Below are 25,293 nucleotides of genomic sequence, written 5' to 3'. Positions count from 1 at the left end.
AGCCCTTTCAACAGTAGAAGCCTTTGCTTGACAGTTGCTCATGAATCAAAACGTTGTTTTCTTTGCTACCTTAATTGACGTGGTGAACATTGATTTAGTTGTCATGCAACTTTGTGAATGAGAGTACAGGATTGGGGGCATAAAAAAGCAAGGGGGAGAAATCAGATGATAACAGTGGCCAGTCACATGAAGTTTAACCATAATTGTAGCTTTTTGTAGGCTGCATAGGAACACCACCACAGCAACTTCTAGCTATCTTCAGTGATCAGTGACTTTAGAATTATATAATGGCTACAGCACAGCAGGGGGCCATTCAGCCTGCAACTCACCGCATCCCACTCCCCTGTCTTTTCCCCGTAGCCCTGCAAATGTTTCTCTTCAGATAATTGTCTAGTTCTCTTTTGAAGGCCTTGATTGAATCGGCCTCCCCCACACTCACAGGCAGTGCATTCCAGATCCTAACCACTTGCTATGTAAAAAAGTTTTTCTTCATGTTGCTGTTGTTTCTTTTGCCAATCAGCTTAAATCGGTGTCCTCTGGTTCTGGATGTTTCCGCCAATGGAAACAGTTTCTCCCTATCTACTCTGTCCAGGCCCCTCAAGATTTTGAAAACCTCCAGCAAAAATCCTCTCAACTGTCTCTTCTCCAAGGAGAACAGCTCCAGTTTCTCCAACCAATCCATGGGCTAGATTTTGCTAGAGACTCTGCCTCTGCACTTTTGCAGCCCCCGAACGATCCTCTGGTGTTTTTCAGTTAAAGATTCATGAGCCAGGATCCCTATTCCTTTAAAAACGGGGATTCCACCTCCATGAGATGCGGCCAATCAGAGACTGGCATCTCAGCAACGCCATCGGGGAGTGGTGGACACTGCCGGTACTGCAGAGGCCTTGGAGCCAGGCCCAGCGTTGGAAGCCCGGACAAGTAGGTGAGACAAGGTCACCAGGGCCAGTCCGGAAGGCCCCGGCGAGGCGGGTGGTTGTGAAGTCCAGGGGGACGGGGCCCAGGGGGTAAAGTTGTACCCAGTGGGGGTCCTCCACATGCCTCAAATTGCCCAGAGGAGGCCCCCCCCCATCCCAAAGCCTGCAGGGAGAACACCGAGTGTTGCAAGGCATCCTCCCCTCATGGTGGAGGCCCCCCACCCCACCACTGGAATCTTGCCACCAGGCCTTTAATAGGTCACTTAATGGTCTCAATTGGCCTCTGGGTGGGAAGGCTGTCGACCTATCCCGCCCCCAGGAAGATCGCTTGGTGAAGGGCCCACTACCCCTTCATGCCCCCCCCCCTGCCACAATACTCCATGTCCCCCACCGCCTCCTTTCCCACCTCTGGGGGCCCATAGAATCCCAGCCAACATAACTGAAGTTCCTCATTCCTGGATCTCATGAATCTTTTTGCACCCTCCCAAATGCCTTCACATCCTTCCTAAAGTGTGGTGCCCAGAACTGGAAACAATACTCCAGTTGAGTCCAAAACAATGTTTTTCACAGGTTTATCATAATTTCCTTGTTTTTGTACTCTATGTCCATATTTATAAAGCCCAGGATCCCCTATGCTTTTTCAACCTGCCCTGCCACCTTCAATGATCTGTGCACAAATACCAAGGGCCTATTGCTCCTGCACCCCTTTTAGAATTGTACTCTTTAATTTATATTGCCTCGGTTTTTCCTGCCAAAATTAACCACTTCACATTTCTTTGCATTAAATTTCATCTGCCACTTGTCCGCCCATTCCACCAGTCTATGTCCTCTTGAAGTTTATCACTATCCTCCTCACAGTTCATAATATTTCCACATTTTGTGTCATGTACATCCAAGTCTAGATCATTAATATATATCAAGCAAAGCAGGAGTCCTAACACTGACCCCTGGGGAACCCCACTATATACCTTCCTCCAGTCTGAAAAACAACTGTTCACCACTACTCTGTTTCTTGTCAGTCAGCCAAGTTTGTATCCATGTAGCTGCTGTCCCATTTATTCCATGGGCTCTAACTTTGCTGACAAGCCTGTTATGTAGTACTTTATCAAATGCCTTTTGGAAGTCCATGTACACCACATCAACCCCATTACCCTCATCAACGCTGTTATCTCATCAAAAAACTCAAACAAGTTAGTTAAACATGATTTGCCCTGAACAAATCTGTGCTGGCTTTCCTTAATTAATCCAAATGTGTCCAAATGACTGTTAATTTTGTCCCGAATTATCGTTTCTAAAAGCTTTCCCAGCATCAAGGTTAAACTGAATGACCTATAGTTGCTGGGCTTATCCTTGCACCCTTATTTGAACATATGCAATTATCCAGTCCTCTGGCACCACCCCTGTATCCAAGGAGGATTGGAAGATTATGGCCAATGCCTCCACAGTTTCCTTCCTTACTTCCCTCAGCATCTTTGGATGCATCTCATTCGGTCCTGGTAACAACTTGTTAAAAATTCTTTCATGGGATGTGGGTGTCGCTGGCAGATCAGCATTTGTTGCCCATCTCTAATTGCCTTTGAACGGAGTGGCTTGCTAGGCCATTTCAGGGGGCAGTTAAGAGTCAACCACATTGCTATGGGCCTGGAGTCACACGTAGGCAGATTTCCTTCCCTTCCCTAAAAGACGTTAGTGAACCAGATGGGTTTTTACAACAATCGATGATAGTTTCATGGCACCATTATTGAGACTAGCTTTCAATTCCATATTTGTATTAATTAATTGAATTTATTAAATAATTGAATTTAAATTCTACCATCTGCCTTGGTGGGATCTGAACCCAAGTCCCCAGGGCATTAGCCTGGGCCTCTGGATTACTAGTCCAGCGACATTACCATTACGCCACTGTCTCCCCACAACTTTAGGTACAGTCAGCTTATCTGATACCTTTTCTTTATCTATTTTTAGCCCATCCAAGTGACTCAACCAGCTCCTCTTTCACTATAACTTGGACATCATCATATTCCTGAAGCTGAGGGGTGATCTGGCAAAAGTGGACTGGATACAGCTACTTGAAGCAAAATCAGTGGTGAATCAGTGGGAGGCATTCAAAAGCGAGATTCTACGGGAACAGTGTAGACATGTCTCCACCAAGAAAAAGGGTGCTGCTGCCAAATCCAGAGCATACAGGGCAAGATAAAGCAGCAAAAGAAAGCTTATGACAGTCACAAAAAACTTAATACTTCAGAAAGCCTAGAAGAGTATAGAAAGTGCAGGGATGAAATAAAAAAGGAAATTAGGAAAGCAAAGAGAGGACATAAAAAAAAATATTGGCAGGTAAAATCAAGGTCAACCCAAAGATGTTTTATCAGTACATAAAGAGCAAGATGATAACTAAGGAAAGGGTAGGGCCCATCAGAGATGTACAAGGTAACTTATGTGTGGATGCAGAAGATGTGGGCAGGGTTCTTAATGAATGAATGAATTTATCATTTAAAAATGCTACATTGTATTGTAATTTTAATTAACCTACTTTATTTCAATTGGCCTAAAAGTAAGCTTATACAAAACAGCCATTAAATGATTTATCTGAAGCTAGTTTCAGCTGTACTCTAAAAGGGTTGCTAAATCTCCACCAATTCGTGATAATGAAGCACTAGTATTTAAGCAAGTTTTTTCTTTAAATCAGAAACACAACCTTGTTACTTGAGCTTTAGATATTCTGTTGAAACATGTTTCTTTGCTCTACCAATGCCTCAGAGACCATTGTCTCTGTCTTCACAAAGGAGAGGGTTGATGCAGACATTGTAGTTAAAAAGGAGTGTGAAATATTAGATACGATAAGCATAATGAGAGAGGGATTACTAAAGGATCTGACATCCTTGAAAGTGGATAAATTACCAGGACCTGACGGATTGTATCCCAGACTGTTAATGGAAACCAGGGAGGAAATAGCGGATGCTCTTGAGGATCATCTTCAAATCCTCACTAGATACAGGCGATGTACTAGAGGATTGGAGTCTGCAAACGTTATACCATTGTTTAAAAAGGGTGCGAGGGACAGACCAAATAATTATAGGCCGGTCAGTCTGACCTCAGCGGTGGCCAAGTTATTAGAATCAATTCTGAGAGATAGGATAAACTGTCACTTAGAAAGGCATGGATTAATCAGGGATAATCAGCATAGATTTGTTAAGGGAAGGTTATGTCTTACTAACTTAATTGAGTTTTTTAAGGAAGTAACAAGGAAGATTGATGAGGGAAGTGCCGTGGATGTTGTCTACATGGATTTTAGTAAGCCATTTGACAAGGCCCCACATGGCAGACTGGTCAGAAAAGTAAAAGCCCATGGGATAGAGGGGAATGTGGCAAGTTGGATTCAAAATTGCCTCAGTGACAGGAAACAAAGGTTAATGGTCGGCGGATGTTTTTGCGAATGGAAGGCGGTTTCCAGTGGCGTTCCACATGGCTCAGTGTTGGGTCCCTTGCTGTTTGTGGTATATACTAATGACTTGGACTTAAATGTGGGAGACATGATTGGAAAATTTGCAGATGACACAAAAATTGGCCGAGTAGTTGATAGTGAAGAGGATAGCTGTAGACTCCAGAATAATATCAATGGTTTGGTTGACTGGGTGGAAAAGTTGCAAATGGAATTCAATCCGGAGAAGCGTGAGGTAATGCATCTGGGGAGGACAAACAAAGCAAGGGAATACACAATGGACGGGAGGATATTGAGAAGGGTAGAGGAAGTGAGAGACCTTGGAGTGCATGTCCCCAAGTCCCTGAAGGTGCCAGGACAGGTAGATAAGTGGTGAAGGCGGCATATGGAATGCTTTCCGTTATTGTCCAAGGTAGAGAATACAAAAGCAGGGATGTAATGCTTGAATTGTATAAAACACTGTTTAGGTCACAGCTGGAGTATTGCGTACACTTCTGATCACCACATTATAGAAAGGACATAATTGTTCTGGAGAGAGTACCGAGGAGATTTACAAGAATATTGCCAGGGCTTGAAAATTGCAGCTATGAGGAAAGATTGGATAGGCTAGGGTTGTTTTCCTTAGAACAGAGGAGGCTGACTTAATTGAGGTGTACAAAATTATGAGGGGTCTAGATAGAGTAGACAGGAAGGACCTTTTGCCCCTAGCGGAGAGGTCAATTACCGGGGGCACTGATTTAGGGTGATCGGTAGAAGGATTAGAGGAATGAGGATGAGGAAAAACTTTTTCACCCAGAGGGTGGTGGGTGTCTGGAATTCACTGCCCGGATCAGTGGTGGAGGCAGAAACCCTGGACCTACACCTGAAGTACTGTAACCTGCAAGGCTATACAGCAGGTGCTAGAAGGTGGGTTTAGATTGGGTGGCTAGTTTTTTCAGCCGGCGTAGACACGATGAGCTGAATGGCCTCTTTCTGTGTTGTAACTTTTCTATGATTCTATGGTTCCTTGGTAAAGACAGATGCAAAGTACTCATTTAGTACCTCAGGAATGTCACCTGCCTCCATGAGTAAATCCCCATTTAAGTCCCAAATCAGCCCCACACCTCCTTTTACTACTTATATGCCTATAGAAGACCCTTGGATTCCCTTTTATGTTAGCTGCCAGTGTCTTTTCATATTCTCTATTTGCTTTTCTTATTTGTTTCTTCACTTCACCTCTGAACCTTCTTTATTCAGCCTGGTTCTCAATTGTATTATCCACCTGACATTTGTCATATGCACCCTTTTCTACTTCATCTTACTCTCAATCTATTTTGTCATCCAGGGAGCTCTGGATTTGTTTGTCCTACCTTTCAACCTCATGGGAATGTACCTTGACTGTACCTGAACTATCTCCCCTTTAAAGGCAGCCCATTGTTTAGTTACAGCTTTGCCTGCCAATCATTGATTTCACTTTACCTGGGCCAGATCTGTTCTCACCCCACTGAAATTGGCCCTCCCCCAATTAATCATTTTTACCCTGAATTGCTCCTGGTCTTTTCCACAGTTAACCTTATGGTCACTGTCCCTAAATGTTCCCCCACTGACACATGATTCCCTTGTCCCACCTCATTCCCCAGAACCAGATCCAGCAATGCCTCCTTCCTCATTGGACTGGAAACATACTGATGTAAAAAATTCTCCAAAACACACTCTAGAAACTATTGCACCTCTCTGCCCTTTACACGGTTACTATCCCAGTCTATATTAGGTTGTTACTGAACAGCTCCTCTAGCTTTTCTTTTTAGAAATTGTAACATGTAGGATGTTAAAGCTAAACCTCAATACACAATTTGGTAAATATAGTAAAGCATAAACTTCAGTCTAGTAAAAATAGATGTAAATAACCTGAAATGAATTCTATGTATAAACAGTTACAGCATAAACGCAATGTTTTGCTGGAGGCGATTAATGGAACTGACCAAATGCTTTCTTCTAAGTAAAGCTTTTTCAGGTTTTAAAGGCATCAAGCATCAGTGGTAATCTGTAATAAAAACAGAAAGTGCTGAAAACACTCAGCAGGTCAAGCAGCACGTGTAGAGAAAGAGAAACAGAGAAAATGGGTGGAATTTACTGGCCCCGGGGTGTTGGGCTAGGAGGCGGGGGGGGGGGGGGGGGTGGTGGGGGGCCAGTCAAATGCGGAACAGCCACGTCACGATGGCTCCCTGACGCAGTCCCACCACTGGGCCATTTTACCAGGGCCAGGACCACAATTTTGCCAGTGGTGGAGCAGCCCCCCACCGAGTGGGCGGCTGTCAGCTGCATGGAGGCAGCCTCCCAGGGGAAGGGGACTGGGGGTGTGGCCATCAGAGCCAGAGATTCCATGGCCCAAGGAGAGGGTCCTTGTGGCCCCAATGCCGCCACTGGAGGAGTTATCCTTCCTATTGTTGGGGCCTGCCTGCCTAGATCCGGCAGAGAAAAAAAATTTCTGACTACCCTGCGAGGGTGCCTCAAGGTGGAGGCACCTTCTCATTCTCCTTGCAGTCTCAGCTGCGGCCACCTCTCTTGGTGCTGCTGAGGCTGCACAGCTGCCAGCCCTCTGACTGAGCCAGCAGCTTGGAGAGTCAGCCTTAACTGGACAGCGGGCGTGGAGCTGCCTGCTGATGCAGGCACGGGACTCCCTATGGTCCCAATGTTGGGACTTACCCGTTTCTAAGAAAATCCCTACCAATGTTTCAAGTCAGGTCATCGACCTGAAACGGTTTCCCTCTCCACAGAAGCTGCTTAATCTGAGCATTTCCAGTATTTTGTGTTTTTATTTTAGATTTTCAGCATCTGCAGCATTTTTCTTTTGTTTTAGTGGTTATCTATAGATGTATACATCAGGCCATCAGATTAGATCCTGGTGAACTTGTACATGGGCCAGTTAGGTCCAAACTACAACCCATGGGGTGTATGTGCCCCAACAGCCCTGGCAGCTTGATGATTCAGTTTCCATTTGTGCAAGAAAGATCTCTTGTGATTGATAATGTGTGCTTTTGCTTCTTACTGCAGGCCTTATAGTTTGGAAACAGCTGGTTACTCACCAGCACATTTAGGATTTATCCACCAAATTGTTTATATTCATCCCACAGGGACCTATGCTGCACAACTAGGTGGCTCTGGAAGAGAAGTCTGGACAAGTGCCTTTAGATGCTGCTCATACTTCTTGTGAGGTAAGCTTGGCTTAGCTGCACCTGACTTGGCACATGTCTGTTAACGTACTTTCCTTGGTCTCCTAAATAATGGCTTAAGGTACCTGCAGCCCAACTATACTCTGAGCAGCCATCCACCTGCGAGGAAGCTTCCTATTCAAGTTCATTGGCACTGCGTTAATACTTTGCTGTTATAATACATTGTAGCCTCAGAGAAGAAATGTTCTATAAATTTGATCTTTTGAACCAGGATACAAATACACCTACATAAAATTAGTTATGTTGCTTGAAGCAATCTTCATTTTTTTCTACCTTAAGATGAAAACTTCTCCTTTGTGCTGTGATTTACGAATCTGAGCAACATTTTCTGCAACACAGTGGAGAGTAGCCAGAAACTAATCACAAATTTGCAAACAAATAAAAACAAGATCAGTAGCAAGTGGAAAGTATATTTTTTTCTCAACAACAAAATGCTCCCCAGTCATCATCTTTAGGTGGTGAGCTACTTTAATTTCATCCTTCAATGTAATCACATTCAAGAGGAAATGCAGCCTGAACTTTCTAGGGAAAAATAAGGCCATTTCACTGCAAACACTGGCCTGTTCTTCAAAGTTTCACATTCATTGATCTCCTTTAACATTTTGAGGGTTGTTGAAACATCTGGTCTAAAACCTACATGAATAGTGCAGATAGTTCCATTTTCTTCAAAGAACAGCATAAAACATACAGGGTATTTCACACACTGTCCAATATTAGAGGATAAAGTACAAATAATCTTATTAGTGAATAGTATTTCAGAGACATAGAGAGATGCTAAAGAACACTCCCAGCCCCAAATCAGAAACTAAAGACAATCCTTCAGAATAAAATTTGCTCTTCAGTCTTCAAAGGGTTAAAATGAGCAATACAGCCAAGTAAATTATTAAAGCGTACAGTACAGAAGCTGCTGAATTTACAAAACTCACATGTATTCTTTCAAATAGAGTAAGTCGTGCAAATTATAGAATATGGTCACAGCCGTTAGCCCTTTTCATTCCAATGGTTACGCCATCTTCCCAAATTGTCCTGATTCTCAGAATACAGAGAGATCAGCATAATTCCTGCTCACTACACTACCATGATAGAAATAAATCCCACAATCTCATAATTCAAAGACAACTAATACAATTGTGCCTCAAAAAATGTAAAGTTAACTGTCAAACCATCAATTCTGGTATGGCCCATTTATATAGGGCTGGTTTGAGCTATAAATTTTCAATAGACTCCGAAAGGGTTTTTTTTTTTTTTTACACATTTCCAAATTCACTCCATTCAGATTACAGTCTATTCCGGTACTAAAATAACTGAATTAGGCAATAATTTTAATGAAGCAACACAAATATTAGCAGTTGGGAATCAAGTATTAAGAAAAATGTTGAATCATCAAATAATTTTAATTATCAAGAGTGGACTTTACTTGGACGATGTTCCTTGCCAGTTCAGGCAGCGTCTCAGAATATCTCAACTGTCAACACCCAAAGACAGTTCGATCATAATATTAACCGAAACTGAACTTCAGATTCAGAGCTGCAGTCATACAACTATTCAAAGTCCGAACCAGATCGTGCCCTGCACCACATGGTGGCAATTTTCAGTTACTGGGGTAGGGAGGAACCAGAAAATTATCAAAGGTTTATGGATGCAAGTCCTAACATCTATTTTAAGCATCAGTATTGAATTGTACCTACATTCTACGCAAAATTTGTTCTGTTTGCTCCATATCTGAAAGAGAATGATTTTTCTCCTACAATCGTTACTTCACTTTAAACCAGCAAAATAGGATAGGCTGATCCAATATATGATCAGAATAATAAATTTAGTCTAAAAGTAAGAAAATGACAGCTTTAGTTAGGATAGAGGTTATATTACCAATGGCTTGAGATAAAGATGTGGAAAAAAAGGGATGTAGGCATGTACACTATGGCCATGTTGGGTCACCAACCTATGAAGGCCATTAAACCTCAGCCCTCACATAATCCCCAGTATTTGAAGTGAAATAAAGCCCAGCTTCTGGTAACCATCTGCCCATGGTCTTTTGCAGATGGGATATGCCTCTGGTTGAGGAGTTCAAACAAATAGCACTAAAATTCTCATGGGAACTAAGGACCACACCGGTTTAAACTATCACAGACTAGAACAGAAAATATTAGTCTAGATTTCCTTAACTGTTTGCAGATGACACTGGTGCCAAACGTATGAACCAATCAACATCATCAAAGACTCTGGAGCTTCTAAAGATTTATGAGTTTCTATGCTGTGGTTGTAAAAGGCTTGGCACTTCAGTTTGCCCAGTCAGAAAGTTGAGCCTCACTGGAAGTCATACTTCAGAATTCTACGTCAACCCCCATCTTGTGGTTATGTTTAATGTTTACAACGTGTCTGCAGCAGACATATGGAACTGTGACATTCAGTCTATGACATACCAGTTGGTTACTCACCCACCACTTGATATTCTTTGCACCAATAAGAAACAAAAACTAGAAATAGTAACCACCTGATTATAATCGTCAACAAGGGGCAACCGACTTGTGGTCACTGTGGATGGGTTTGAGTGCATGAGTCTGCACCCCTGTGGAACTTTAAATCATATGTAGAAACAAAATGAGCATTGTGTTTAAAAATATTACATTAAAAAAAACTTGTGTACCAAACAACATAAGCATGTTATTAAACCAAAAAGAATTACATTACACCAGCTTTTCAATGTTAGATTGCTTTTCATTTGACCCAAAAGCTTGCTTTTAGGTGCTAAATAAAACAAATCTCAATTCACTGACTTTTGGGCTGAAAATGCATTTGAACTGGTTGACAGTCCTCCCTATATCCAAACCCTACAATGAGACCAGGCAAACATTGGCCAGCAGCTAAGACCACTTCTTTTAAATAAACTAAAATTTTACCAGAAAGTAAGCTCTCATGACATGACCACTTCAGCTACACCTCGTCTCACCTTAAAAGGACATGATCAAATGTGCTGCGCTTTCAGCTACTGTAAAGTTCAGAGTTCCCATTTCCACTTCACACAAGGACAACCCTCTTTATCCAATATATTTCATGATTGTTCTTCAATTTCTACTGTTTTAGCATGCTCACTCTTTTCTGATCTAGTCTTTTTGGCATCTCCAGTCTCTTTGGCATTGTTTTCTTGTTTGGGGTTCTCATGCCCTTTGGGATCGGTGTCATTGGGAAAAGTGCTCTCTCCATTCATTATGCCTTCCCTTTCTACAATTGCCTCGCCCAGGGCTTCCGTTAAGTTCAAATCCTGCTCTCCTTCATCATCACTGTTTAGATTTCTCAGCACCATTGGAATTTTGGAGTCTGTGACAGTGTTCTCCAGCATGGCGATGTTACTTTCCTCATATTTGGGAAGTGGTTCCCCCTTATCCTGGAGTTCTCTAAAGTGCTCTCTTTTTGAAGCAGCGCTTTGCACTGCTTTTTCCAAGATCTCCTTCTCTGCTGTGCGAAGCTGGATGGCCATCTTGATGTGGTAGGAAAGCTCTGGATTTTCAAGCAGTGACTTATCATCCTAAAATCAGAGGTGGGGAGAGAGGAGGAAGAGGACGGAGACATTTATTGCACATGGACAATGTTGACTTAACAATTTCCAAAAGATACAGACATTTGGTTGCGTGGAGACACTACAGGAGTTGGGGTTGTTCTCCTTAAGAGGTGATTTAATAGAGATATTTAAATTGGAGAAGGGTTTCGATAACAACTTGTATTTATATGGTAACTTTAACATAGCAAAACGTTCCAAGGTGTTTCGTAGGACCTATTACCAAACAAAATTCGACACTGAGCTACACAAGCAGATATTAGGGCAGATGACCAAAAGCTTCATTCAAGAGTTAGGTTTTAAGGGACATCTTAAAGCAGGAGAGAAGTAGGGAGGTTTAGGGAGGAAATTCCAGAGCTTAGGGCCTTGGCTGTGGAAGACACAGCCACCAATGGTGGAACGAAGAAAATCCAGGGCATGCAAGAGACTTGGAGGAGCGCAGAGATCTGGGAGGATTGTAGGGCTGGGGGAGGTTACAGAGATAGGGAGGGGTGAGGCGTCGGAAGGATTTGAAAACTTAGGAATTGCCAGACTTGGAGCCAATGTAGGTTAGCAAGCACAAGGGGTGATGTGTGACCAAGACTTAGTGAGAATTAGGACACACAGCAGAGTTTGGGATGAGCTCAAGTTTACAGAGTACAAGATGGGAGGACGGTCAGGAGAGCATTGGAATATGGAGTCCAGAGGGAACAAAGGCAAGGATGAGAGTTTCAAGAATGAGTAAATAAGGAGAAACTGTTTTGAGTGGCAGAATTGTTGATAACCAGTTACGCAACGAGTTTTTATGATCTGGATCCTGAAAGGGTGGTGGAAGCCAATTCAATAGTAACTTTTAAAAGGGAATTGGATAAATATTTGATTGGAAAACTTACAGGGCTGTGGGGAAAATGCAGGGGAGTGGGGCTAATTGGATAATTCTTTCAAAGGCATAGGCACGATAGGCCGAATGGCCTCCTGTGCTGTGTCATTCTATAATTCTATTTCCATTCTAGTTAATTCAGCTTTACAGAGTCAATCCTTTTTTTAAAAAAAAAACAATAAATCCTATAAGGCACAAATTGAGTTTCTATTTATACATGCAATATTAAATTAAATCAATAAGGTTATCTCTCGATCACTTGCAAATTCTCTGTTTTAATACTTTTTTAAGTAATAAAATAATATATGCAGAACTTACCTCAGTGGTAGTTTTATATGTTTTTAAGAGGAGTGCAGCTCTGGTTTCAAGAAAGGTCCACAGTTTGATTTCATTATCCCAGCTTACAGGGAAATCAGAGTTTCCTAAGGTAACGATCTTATCGATTGCATGCTCTCCCACAAGATGTTCTTTCAATTCATCTGTAATTAAATAGATTATAATTGAGAGCATTCAAACTTTGATAGCTCAAAGATCCTGGGGCTCAATTTCAGCATAAAGGTAACTTCAGCCGATTATAATTTGAAAAGAAAACGGTAGTATATGCCCCGTTGTCCCCTGCTTTGATCTTTGGATATTTTTCTCCCCTTCTTTCTGCATCCCTAAAGTAGTACCCAGTTCCCCAGCTGAGAGAGCAAGCTCTCATTTCTGAGGTATGTGCTAATGGCTACAAGGAGATGCACAGACTAGTTTGTGCTGACTTGCTCACAGATTTTCTCCTCCATCACTGTACTGTCAGCCTCAGGCTGACAGTACAGTTGAGGACACAAATTCAGCGTTACCTTATTTTCTTTATTTTAAGCAAACCTGCAAATCTATTTTTACTGAGCCACTTTTAAATCCTAAACATTCACCTAAATTTCACCTGCAGAAGCTGACCAATTTGCAGTGCATTTCTGGCATTTTCTGTATTTGCTTATACACTCAGGTTTTTTTATTCACTCATGAGATGTGGGCACCACTGGTATTATTTCAAGGAAGCAAGGACTAAGAAGGGGACGGATATGTTTGCCACTCTTCTGTCCAGATAAACCCGGAAGCGACCACTACTTTCAATGACTTACTCGATGCTTCATTAGAGTGTCAACAATGATTCAGTGGTGGCACTCTAGCCTCTGCGTCTGAAGGTTGTGCATCCAAGCCGCACTTCAAAGACATGATCACGCAATCTAAGCTGACACTTCGGCACGATACTGGGGAGGTGCTGTCTTTAAGACGAGATGTTAAACTGAGGTCAGCCCTTTCAGGTGGGCATGAGAGAACTCAAAACACTTTGGAAGAGCAGGAGGATTGTCCCGGTATCCTGTCTAACATTTATCCCTCATCATTAAAAACAGATTATTGAGTAATTAATCTTATTGCTGTTTGTGAGACCTTGCTGTGAAGAAATTGACTGCATATTTCCCTACATTACAACAGTAACAACTGTTCAAAAGTACTTCAGGATGCCTGATGTAGTGACCTTTGACTCAGTTAAAACACAACATAATGATAAAACTTAACCAAGAGACTGTCACAATAATGGAACAGGTGACATGCTAAAAGCATTCTATATCTCCAGAGATCTCAGTGCAATGCACCTTACTTGAGGTAATCAGAAAATAAATCCTTAGGAATCATCTCATTTAAAAAAAAATTAAAATAACAATTTATTTCCATGAAATGTTTTGATTAATTAACTAACTTACATTACAAAATCTGGGCCAGAAAAAGGTTGTACTTCATACAATGAATGCAGCTAACATCAATTCCCATCATGTTCTCTTGAATCATTCAGCTTTCCACGATATTTTAATTGAACTCTGCTGGTGACTTGAACACTGACCAGAAAAGCTTCAGATTTTAGCTATACTCTCATTTCCAAACATTTTAATTTCATACCTGACCCCCAGGTTTTCTATCTCTTCCATTTCAGTAGAATGATAGCAGGGCTTAAAGGGTTAAATTACAAGGACAGGTTGCTAAACTTGGCTTGTACTCCTTTGAGTTTAGACGGTTGAGGGGTGATCTAATTGAGGTATTTAAAATAATGAAAACATTCGATTGTGTAGATATAGATAAACTATTTCCTCTTGTGGGAGAATCCAGAACAAGAGGGCACAATCTTAAAATTAGAGCGAGGCCATTTAAGGAATGAAATCAAGAAGCATTTTTTCACACAAAGAGTCGTGGAAGTCTGGAACTCACTCCCCAAAAGATTGTTGCCACTGAGTCAATTGAAATTTTTAAGACTCAGTGATAGGTTTTTGTTGGGTAAGGGTATCAAGGGAGAAAGAACAAAGGCGGATAAATGGGACCGAGGTACAAATCAACCATCATCCAATTGAATGTGAAAGAGGCTTGAGGGGATGACTTACTCCTATTTTTATGTATAGTAACCAATATGGATTCAGGAGGAAGAAAAACCTGCCTGGCCAACCTCCTTGGCTTCTTTAAGGAAGTAACATCACAAGTGGACTATGGAAAGCCCTTACATTTCCAAAAGGCATTGGACCAAAGTACAATATCAGCTATTAGACAAACCCAAAGCAGTGGAGATTCAGGGTGAACACTAGTTTTGAATAAAAAAATTGGTTGAAGATTAAAAATCAGTGAGTATTCACTTGCAGAGTATTGTCGGGTGGCGGGTTTGGGGAGTTGGGCTGGGGGGAGGGGGGGGGGGAGGGGGAGGGTGGAAGGGAGAACATCCAGTGGGGTGCCCCAGACTTCAATGCTGAGACCATCACAGCTTCTCATTTACTTATATGACAGAGATTGAGATCCATAGTGCAAAATGGTAAAATTTGCTGAGGATACCAAACTGGAAGGGGCAATGGAATTTGAGGAATGACAGAGCAAGTTGGACAAAATAAGCAAGTGGGCAGGAAAAATTTAATGCAGATAAGTATAAACTACACACAGAATGGAAGAATAATCAAAACACACTTCATGAAACAAAAAACTTTACATCGCGCATTTCATAACCACAAGACATTCCAATACCTTCACAGCAAATTAATTACTTTTGAAGTGTTGTAATTGTTGTATTGTGCCAATTCGCATACAGTAAGATCCCACAAAGAGCAAAGAGGCAGTCAGTGGCTCTTCCAGGGCAGGTCTGAAGAACTGATCCTCATGAGCATACAAACTAGATACGCTCCCTCATTACAGGCTCCAGAAAAGTGGTTATCAAATTTGACTTACAAGCACTGTCACTGCACAATGCTCACTTTTGACTGTTACACAACTGGTCTCCACAGAACCATGTGTTGCTGCTGCACCTTGCCTTCTGTTTAATTGTCATCTCCCATTGGTTCATCTCATGATTCCAAGCACAGTCAGTCCCTATTGGGCACTGGCTGGTCCCAAGGGCAGAGCAGGGAGTTGGTGTGGCTGTATAACCCCCCATCCCAGCATTTTATTATTTGATTTATAAAGATATTTAAGTAGGTCCCATCTGCTTTAAAGAGGAGTCTGTAATGCAACTGTTCTGCCACTTGCTGGAGCCCTCCATGTTTCTGCTGTAATGCTCTAGAAGAGAGCAGAGGCTGATGCAAACAAGCTGACTCAGAGCAGCAAGAACTGCTCAGTACCTATACACTACTCTAGTATCTCTGCCTAACTCTGTTTAACCTCAGTCCATTTAAAAATATCAGCCAATTTCACAGCAATCACATTCTGATTAACCTTCTGCAATTTTTAAAAAAATCAACATTTTTCACAGCAAACTCACTTTCTTTACATAATCCAAAATGCAACAACTGGCTGTTTTTAAGATGGTAGGATCCCTAAACAGCACTATATAATGGAAGTTATCAGTAATCCTTGAAATAGCTTACTTTAAGTCTTGAAACTAAATGCTAAACAAGTTTTTAAACTCACAAAAAAAACTGCAGAAAAACTATTTTCATTTGTTTAACAAGTTAGTCCTACAATTTGCAATGCAGAAGGGCCTTTTGATTATCTTCACCAGTTTAATTGACACAACATTTATCACCAGTGTGGTATGTCCTCTTACATGAACGCAGATTGAATTCATATGTTGCCCCATGCACATTATAAAATCTTTCTGTCAGTCAACGGTCCAACATAAATTGCTGGAAAATGCACCAAATACAGAGCAGAAAATTAATGCCCTCTACATAATTTGGGAGATGGTATGGCTCTCAATGGGTGGGGAAGGAGGACACTTTGACAAAGTTTGTGAAACCCTAGCTACATAGAACCTATGCATCTTGACCCTTGATAACAAAGTAAGGATGAATTGAATAACCAGATAATGATCTATAAATTTGGACATCCAGTACCAGTCTTTCTGGTGCTAACTTGCCTACTGGGGTCCCAGCATGATAGGCAAGAAACCTGCACACATTTTTGTCCAGAAGTACACTGCCTGCCATTTTGGGGAAGGACAAATAAATTGTTGTGTAGTGCCCAAGGCTGAAATAGGCATTAAGCCCCTTATTTGCAAATGCAGAGAGCCTGACGCCTGCTTGAGATTCCCAATGCAAGATTGGTTTCCCTGAAGCAGCCGCCGCCAGCTTCGCTCAGGAAAGCCAGACCTTGGGATCATTTGTTACTTACAAGGCGTGTTTTTGAAATATACTTATCTAAATGTAGAGCCAGGAGAAACAGGGGTGTTCATCACGACGTCACATTTAAAGTAAATGGCCACTGCTGCTCCCCCCTCCCCAACTGATGCCCCTCCTCCGATCTCCTCGCCCTCTAACCCTATCTGATCTACCCAAGCAGTTCTCATTTACCTGGGGGCTGCTGCAACTGGAAAGTACAGATTTTGAGTAAGCATTTGAGTAAACCAAATATTAAGAGTCTGATCATTAAATAATAAAATCTCTTCTTGTTACTTCGAAGTTCCATGATATGAAGTCATTAACCATTAAAACTGCTAACAAACATTTAATTGCAGTCAATGCCAAAACTCAAGCCAAATCCCAACTCATGTTCTGTCAATCGTCCAGCTTTAGATTTGACAGAGGAGGTGCATTATCGGCAGAATGTACGGGAAAAATCCAGAATTCCATCAGCATCTTGATACTCAAAATTATTATTCTGGTCAAATTTGTTACTCACTTGTCAAGATACAACAGTATATGAAAGGTAGTTATATTCATATTTTATGCATTCTATGATAGATTACTTAACATGGTTCTACTAATTTAAAAGTTCTCTATGTAATATCAGTAGCAAACCTTACTGGGGGGGAAAAAAGTTCCCTTTTGGTACTTTCCATTTAACAGATTATATAATGCAATGGTGGAATTGTCTCAATAATCTCCATACACCACTCCACCTTGCTTTATTACATTAAAGGGCACTACATAAATAAAAGTTGTTGCACTGTATTATGCATACAGACATTGATGTTACAAGAACAGAACCCCTTTACTATGAACTGGGGACTGATCCAGTGAAACCTTACCCTCAAAAAATACAACAACTAGATGGGTTGGGAATCCTAGCTGATCTGAAATACTTGGAGGTGCTTCAAACCAGTCTTGGTAGTCTGTAATACCAGAGGTTGGTCAAGGCAACCACTCTTTACAAAGATACAACATAAAATGAGAATCACTCTTAGATAGCAAAATACGAGCATACGGAAAAGACCAGCTGGCCCATTAAGCCTGCCCCACAATGATGTCCAGAACATAATGACTAAATACTCAAACACTTCTCTTCTCCCCCATGTAATAAATTGTCATTTATTTTAAGAGGGGAATTGTGGGATAATTACTGTTACAGGGAGGAGTCTCCATAACCTTTCTTTTTTTAAATGCACCTGACTTAACAGGAGAAGTCCACAATAAGTGGAGAACAAATGAAGAAAAATCAGGGTGCATAAAACAGGATTACATAAATCCCTAGAAAGCTTTTTACTTGGGGAGAAAAAAAAAAGAGATAATACTTGTGGGAAAAATGACAACATTAACAGCAGTTCTCAATACATCCAAATGACAAATCAAGGTAGCCTTTTAACAATTACAGTAAAGGCAATAAATAAAAGAATTTGCCATCCCCAATGCAGACCTCGTACTACGGAGGACAGTCTGAGAAATAGCAATAGGTACAGTCATTGATGATGGGAGTAAATTATGTGGAAGAGTTAAAATTGAGCAAGATCATTATGCATCTACAGGAGAGAATGTGCTGGCCAATGTCCACAAAAGACATGCATCAGCAGCAAATCCAAAACCTAGTTAATGGTATACATAATTACAAATAGCTTCCCAGGAATAATCTCACTTTAGGGGCCTGTTATAAACTGCTGAGTTTATCTCTTGCAGTTCAAAGGAGTCATTTTAGCCCTTTAAGATTACTGCCTCACAACCATTCCTGTCAATATCCCCTGCTTTAAAAAAGAGAAAAATGGGGAAAAGGTTTTACCTTCAGTCATGCAGAAGACCCGTAAGAAAGCCAACAGCTGGGCCGAGATAGGAGGATCACTGCAGTGCAGAGCAAATACACTGGACCTGACAGAAACACATGGGTTAGAATGTCAGAGTAATCACATCATTAGCTTCAACAAGTAACTCACCTTTGGTACTGTTGGATATCAGTGCAGCAATTGAAAACCAGGCAATGACCTAGCAATTTTAAAGCCATAGTTTAAGTACATAGTGTATAATGAACAGCAAGTGGCTACAGATTGAGATTCACTGATGGACCATTCTGATTAAGTATCATCAAAGATGGGGTAAGTTTTCCACTCTTCTGGCTCCCAAAATAGAGAATCGCACACTGGGTGCACACATTGGATACACGGTCATGCACCCATGATTCAGCTAAACCGTGTTTTCATCCATTTAAATTAATAGATGGCAACTAGGGTGCGCTGCAAATTGAATGCATATTCCAATACTGAGCTTCCAGCAAGTATGTGCTTCTCTCGGAGTACAAAAAGTGGAAAATTATCACAATGATTAGTGATCATTAACCTTTCAGTATGACATTTTTTCTCCTTGGTACTTTTGCTGCTCACTTTTCCCTCCAGGCTTCATGCATCTTCCTTCAGATAAACACAGGAAACAAAGGAAAGCGAACAAGTCAGAGGGAATACAGCGGAAGTAATTTTCAAGGGAGTAAGACCAGGATGGAAGGCCTCTACTTTAATGCAAGGAGTATTGCAGGTAAAACGGATGAGTTAAGGGCAATGATTGACACGTGGAATTGTGATATAGTAGCCATCACGGAGACATGGTTGAGGGAGGAGCAGGATTGGCAGCTCAATATCCCAGGAGAAAGAATCTTCAGGCGAGACAGAGGAGGGGGCATTGCAATATTAGTTAAGGAGTCAGTTACTGCAATAAGGAGAGATGATTTCTTGGAGGGGGCATCAAAGAACAAAAGAACAAAGAAAATTACAGCACAGGAACAGGCCCTTCGGCCCTCCAAACCTGCGCCGATCCGGATCCTCTATCTAAACATGTCGTCTATTTTCTAAGGGTCTGTATCTCTTTGCTTCCTGCCCATTCATGTATCTGTCTAGATACATCTTAAAAGACGCTATCATGCCCGCGTCTACCACCTCCGCTGGCAACGCGTTCCAGGCACCCACCACCCTCTGCGTAAAGAACTTTCCACGCATATCCCTCCTAAACTTTTCCCCTCTCACTTTGAACTCGTGACCCCTAGTAATTGAATCCCCCACTCTGGGAAAAAGCTTCTTGCTATCCACCCTGTCGATACCTCTCATGATTTTGTACACCTCAATCAGGTCCCCCCTCAACCTCCGTCTTTCTAATGAAAATAATCCTAATCTACTCAACCTCTCTTCATAGCTAGCGCCCTCCATACCAGGCAACATCTTGGTGAACCTCCTCTGCACCCTCTGCAAAGCATCTACATCCTTTTGGTAATGTGGCGACCAGAACTGCACGCAGTATTCCAAATGTGGCCGAACCAAAGTCTTATACAACTGTAACTCTTGTACTCAATACCCCGTCCGATGAAGGAAAGCATGCCATATACCTTCTTGACCACTCTATTGACCTGCGTTGCCACCTTCAGGGAACAATGGACCTGAACACCCAAATCTCTCTGTACATCAATTTTCCCCAGGACTTTTCCATTTACTGTATAGTTCACTCTTGAATTGGATCTTCCAAAATGCATCACCTCGCATTTGCCCTGATTGAACTCCATCTGCCATTTCTCTGCCCAACTCTCCAATCTATCTATATTCTGCTGTATTCTCTGACAGTCCCCTTCACTATCTGCTACTCCACCAATCTTAGTGTTGTCTGCAAACTTGCTAATCAGACCACCTATACTTTCCTCCAAATCAAATGAAACTTTATGGGTAGAGTTTAGGAATAAAAAAGGGACAATCACATTGCTAGGTGTTTATTATAGACCCCCAGATAGTCAGCGGGAAATTGAGGAGCAAATATGTGCACAATTTGCAGAGGTATGTAAAAATAATAGGGTAATTATATTAGGTGATTTCAACTTTCCCAACATTAATTGGGATAGTCATCGTGTTAAGGGCTTAGATGGAGTGGAGTTCTTAAAATGTATACAGGAGAACTTTTTAGCTCAATATGTAGAGGATCCAACAAGGGAGGGTGCAGTGCTGGACCTAATTCTGGGGAATGAAGCCGGACTGGTGGTTGATGTGTTGGTGGGGGGCATTTTGGTGATAGCGAGCACAACATGGTACAATTTAAGCTTGTTATGGAGAAAGAAATAGACAAGTTGCAAAAAAAGGTTTTGGATTGGGGGAGAGCGAATTTTAGTAAAATAAGGCAGGATCAGGCCAAGGTAGACTGAAAAAAGTTACTTGTTGGGAAATCTACAGAAGAGCAGTAGGGGGCATTCAAAAAGAAAATGGAGGGTACAGGCCCAACATGTTCAGTCTAGGGTAATAGGTAGGAGCAACAAGCCCAGAGAACCATGGATGACCAGAAACATTCAGGGTACGATGAGAAGGAAAAGAGAGGCTTTTAGCAAATACAAGGAGAGCAAATCAATGGAAGCATTAGTGGAGTACAGAAAGTGTAGGATGGAGCTTAAAAAAGCAATTAGGAGAGCAAAGAGGGGATATGAGAAAGCTCTGGCTGGTAAAAGTAGGGAAAATCCCAAGATATTCTATAAGTATATCAATGGGAAGAGGATAACCAGGGAAAGAGTAGGACCCATTAGGGACCAAGGGGGAAATTTGTGGGTGGAGCCAGAGGACATTGGTAGGGTGTTGAACAAATATTTCACATCTGTCTTCACCCAAGAGAATGAGGATGTAGATATGGAACTGAGAGAGAGAGATTGTGAGGTTCTTGAGCAAATTGTCATAGGAAGTGACAAGGTATTGGAGGTTTTGGAAGGCTTAAAAGTGGACAAATCTCCAGGTCCGGACGATTTGTGTCCCAGGATGCTGTGGGAGGCGAGGGTGGAGATTGCAGGGGTTCTGACCCCAATTTTTAATTCCTCTCTGGCCACGGGGGAGGTGCCAGAGGACTGGAGAACAGCTAATGTGGTCCCACTATTTAAGAAAGGTTGTAGAGATAAGCCAGGGAACGACAGACCAGTGAGTCTCACGTCAGTGGTAGGGAAACGATTGGAAAAAAATCTGACGGGCAGAATCTATCACCACTTGGAGAGGCAAAATTTGATTAGGAATAGTCATCATGGCTTTGTCAGAGGGAGGTCATGCCTAACAAATTTGATTGAATTTTTTGAGCATGTGACCAGGTGTGTAGATGAGGGTAGTGCAGTTGATGTAGTTTACATGGATTTCAGCAAAGCCTTTGACAAGGTCCCACATGGGAGACTTATCAAGAAAGCTTTCATTGCAGCAGCTTATTCGGAAGCAGAGAGTGCGAGCGAGTGATCAGCTGGGAAGCAGCTTATTCGGAAGCAGAGAGTGCGAGCGAGTGATCAGTTGGGAAGGTCAGTTTCAACTTAAACTTAATTTCCTTTTGTTTTCGGTGGACCAGGGGGCTTCTTGGTAAGTAAAAAGCCGATATATTTGGGCCGTTTAAAATAACTTACCTTTCACTGCAGCAGCTTATTCGGAAGCAGAGAGTGCGAGCGAGTGATCAGCTGGGAAGGTCTGTTTCAACTTAAACTTAATTTCCTTTTGTTTTCGGCGGACTAGGGGGCTTCTGGGTAAGTAAAAAGCCGATATATTTGGGCCGTTTCTGAACCCGAGACACTACACATTTAGTGTCTCCCACCTGCCCTCCTCCTCTAACCAAAAGAAAAGGACTCGGTAGTGTGTAGATAAGATAAGACTTTTTCTATTTCTCTTTTTTTACCGTGTGATTGGTAAAAACTTTTCGTTCCTTTTTCATTTATCTAAGTTAAGACTAAATTAAGTTTAAGATTAAAAATGGCAGGAGATCTCAGAACTGTGTTATGCTCCTCTTGCTCAATGTGGGAGCTCAGGGACACGGCTGATGTCCCTGACTCCTTCACGTGCAGGAAGTGTGTCCAGCTGCAGCTCTTGTCAGACCGCATGACGGCTCTGGAGCTGCGGGTGGACTCACTTTGGAGCATCCGCGATGCTGAGGAGGTCGTGGATAGCACGTTTAGCGAATTGGTCACACCGCAGATTAGGATTGCTGAGGGAGAAAGGGAATGGGTGACCAAAAGGCAGAGAAAGAGCAGGAAGGCAGCGCAGGTGTCCCCTGCGGTCATCTCCCTCCAAAACAGGTATACCGTTTTGGATACTGTTGAGGGAGATGGCTCACCAGGGGAAGGCAGCAGTCGCCAGGTTCATGGCACCGTGGCTGGCTCTGCTGTTCGGAAGGGCGGGAAAAAGAGTGGAAGGGCTATAGTCATAGGGGATTCGATTGTAAGGGTAGTAGATAGGCGGTTCTGTGGTCGAAAACGAGACTCCCGAATGGTATGTTGCCTCCCAGGTGCACGGGTCAGGGATGTCTCAGATCGGCTGCAGAACATTCTGAAGGGGGAGGGTGAACAACCAGTTGTCGTTGTGCACATAGGCACCAAAGATATAGGTAAAAAACGGGATGAGGTCCTACAAGCAGAATTTAGGGAGTTAGGAGCCAAGTTAAAAAGTAGGACCTCAGAGGTAGTAATCTCAGGATTGCTACCAGTGCCACGTGATAGAGTAGAAATGAAAGAATAGTCAGGATGAATGCGTGGCTTGAGAGATGGTGCAGGAGGGAGGGGTTCAGATTTTTGGGACATTGGGACCGGTTCTGGGGGAGGTGGGACTATTACAAATTGGACGGTCTACACCTGGGCCGGACTGGAACCAATGTCCTTGGGGGTGCTTTTGCTAACGCTGTTGGGGAGGGTTTAAACTAATGTGGCAGGGGGATGGGAACCAAATGAGGTCGTCAGTGGACAGTAAGGAGGTAGTAACTAAAGCCTGTAAGGAGCTAGATAATGAAGTCAGCGTGACTAAGGGAAAGAGTAGGCAGGGAGCAGATGATGAACGCAAAGGGACTGGTGGTCTGAGGTGCATTTGTTTTAATGCAAGAAGTGTAGGAGGTAAGGCAGATGAACATAGGGCTTGGATTAGTACCTGGGAGTATGATGTTATTGCTATTACTGAGACTTGGTTGAGGGAAGGGCATGATTAGCAACTAAATATCCCAGGATATCGATGCTTCAGGTGGGATAGAGAGGGAGGTAAAAGGGGTGGAGGAGTTGCATTACTGGTCAAAGAGGATATCACAGCTGTGCTGAAGGAGGGCACTATGGAGGACTCGAGCAGTGAGGCAATATGGGCAGAACTCAGAAATAGGAAGGGTGCGGTAACAATGTTGGGGCTGTATTACAGGCCTCCCAACAGCGAGCATGAGATAGAGGTACAAATATGTAAACAGATTATGGAAAGATGTAGGAGCAACAGGGTGGTGATGATAGGAGATTTTAATTTTCCCAACATTGACTGGGATTCACTTAGTGTTAGAGGTCTAGATGGAGCAGAATTTGTAAGGAGCATCCAGGAGGGTTTTCTAGAGCAGTATGTAAATAGTCCAACTCGGGAAGGGGCCATACTGGACCTGGTGTTGGGGAATGAGCCCGGCCAGGTGGTTGAAGTTTCAGTAGGGGACTACTTTGGGAATAGTGATCACAATTCCATAAGTTTTAGAATACTCATGGACAAAGACGAGAGTGGTCCTAAAGGAAGAGTGCTAAATTGGGGGAAGGCCAACTATACCAAAATTCGGCAGGAGCTGGGGAATGTAGATTGGGCGCAGCTGTTTGAAGGTAAATCCACATTTGATATGTGGGAGGCTTTTAAAGAGAGGTTGATTAGCGTGCAGGAGAGACATGTTCCTGTGAAAATGAGGGATAGAAATGGCAAGATTAGGGAACCATGGATGACAGGTGAAATTGTGAGGCTAGCTAAGAGGAAAAAAGAAGCATACATAAGGTCTAGGAGGCTGAAGAAAGACGAAGCATTGAAAGAATATCGGGAATGTAGGACCAATCTGAAACGAGGAATTAAGAGGGGTAAAAGGGGTCATGAAATATCTTTAGCAAACAGGGTTAAGGAAAATCCCAAAGCCTTTTATTCATATATAAGGAGCAAGAGGGTAACTAGAGAAAGGATTGGCCCACTCAAGGACAAAGGAGGAAAGTTATGCGTGGAGTCAGAGAAAATGGGTGAGATTCTAAACGAGTACTTTGCATCGGTATTCACCGAGGAGAGGGACATCACGGATGTTGAGGTTAGGGACAGATGTTTGATTACTCTAGGTCAAGTCGGCATAAGGAGGGAGGAAGTGTTGGGTATTCTAAAAGGCATTAAGGTGGACAAGTCCCCAGGTCTGGATGGGATCTATCCCAGGTTACTGAGGGAAGCGAGAGAGGAAATAGCTGGGGCCTTAACAGATATCTTTGCAGCATCCTTAACCACGGGTGAGGTCCCGGAGGACTGGAGAATTGCTATTGTTGTCCCCTTGTTTAAGAAGGGTAGCAGGGAAAATCCAGGTAATTATAGACCGGTGAGCCTGACGTCAGTGCTGGAGAAGATACTGAGGGATAGGATCTATTCCCATTTGGAAGAAAATGGGCTTATCAGTGATAGGCAACATGGTTTTGTGCAGGGAAGGTCATGTCTTACCAACTTAATAGAATTCTTTGAGGAAATGACAAAGTTGATTGATGAGGGAAAGGCTGTAGATGTCATATACATGGACTTCAGTAAGGAGTTTGATAAGGTTCCCCATGGTAGGCTGATGGAGAAAGTGAAGTCGCATGGGGTCCAGGGTGTACTAGCTAGATGGATAAAGAACTGGCTGGGCAACAGGAGACAGAGAGTAGCAGTGGAAGGGAGT

At 42.5% G+C, this 25,293-nt stretch overlaps 1 protein-coding gene across 2 annotated transcripts in view; it reads right to left on the bottom strand.

Annotated features, from left to right (window-relative positions):
- Positions 1 to 1,325: 1,325 nt before the first annotated feature.
- The window catches only part of setd3 (SET domain containing 3, actin histidine methyltransferase), a 166,178-nt gene continuing 142,210 nt past the window's right edge, over positions 1,326 to 25,293 (bottom strand). For both annotated transcript variants that reach the window (XM_068038705.1, XM_068038706.1), the window contains 3 exons: positions 18,422 to 18,507; positions 12,302 to 12,462; positions 1,326 to 11,094 (listed from right to left, as the gene is read on the bottom strand). In XM_068038705.1, the coding sequence (XP_067894806.1) occupies positions 10,621 to 11,094; positions 12,302 to 12,462; positions 18,422 to 18,507 (721 nt within the window). In that variant the 3' untranslated portion in view covers positions 1,326 to 10,620. The remainder of the gene's footprint in view (positions 11,095 to 12,301; positions 12,463 to 18,421; positions 18,508 to 25,293) is intronic.

The sequence above is a fragment of the Heterodontus francisci genome, chromosome 9, assembly GCF_036365525.1.
Source record: "Heterodontus francisci isolate sHetFra1 chromosome 9, sHetFra1.hap1, whole genome shotgun sequence".
NCBI lineage: Eukaryota > Metazoa > Chordata > Chondrichthyes > Heterodontiformes > Heterodontidae > Heterodontus > Heterodontus francisci.
Note: the sequence above shows the minus strand (reverse complement) of the source record. Positions and strands in the feature narration are given on the sequence as shown.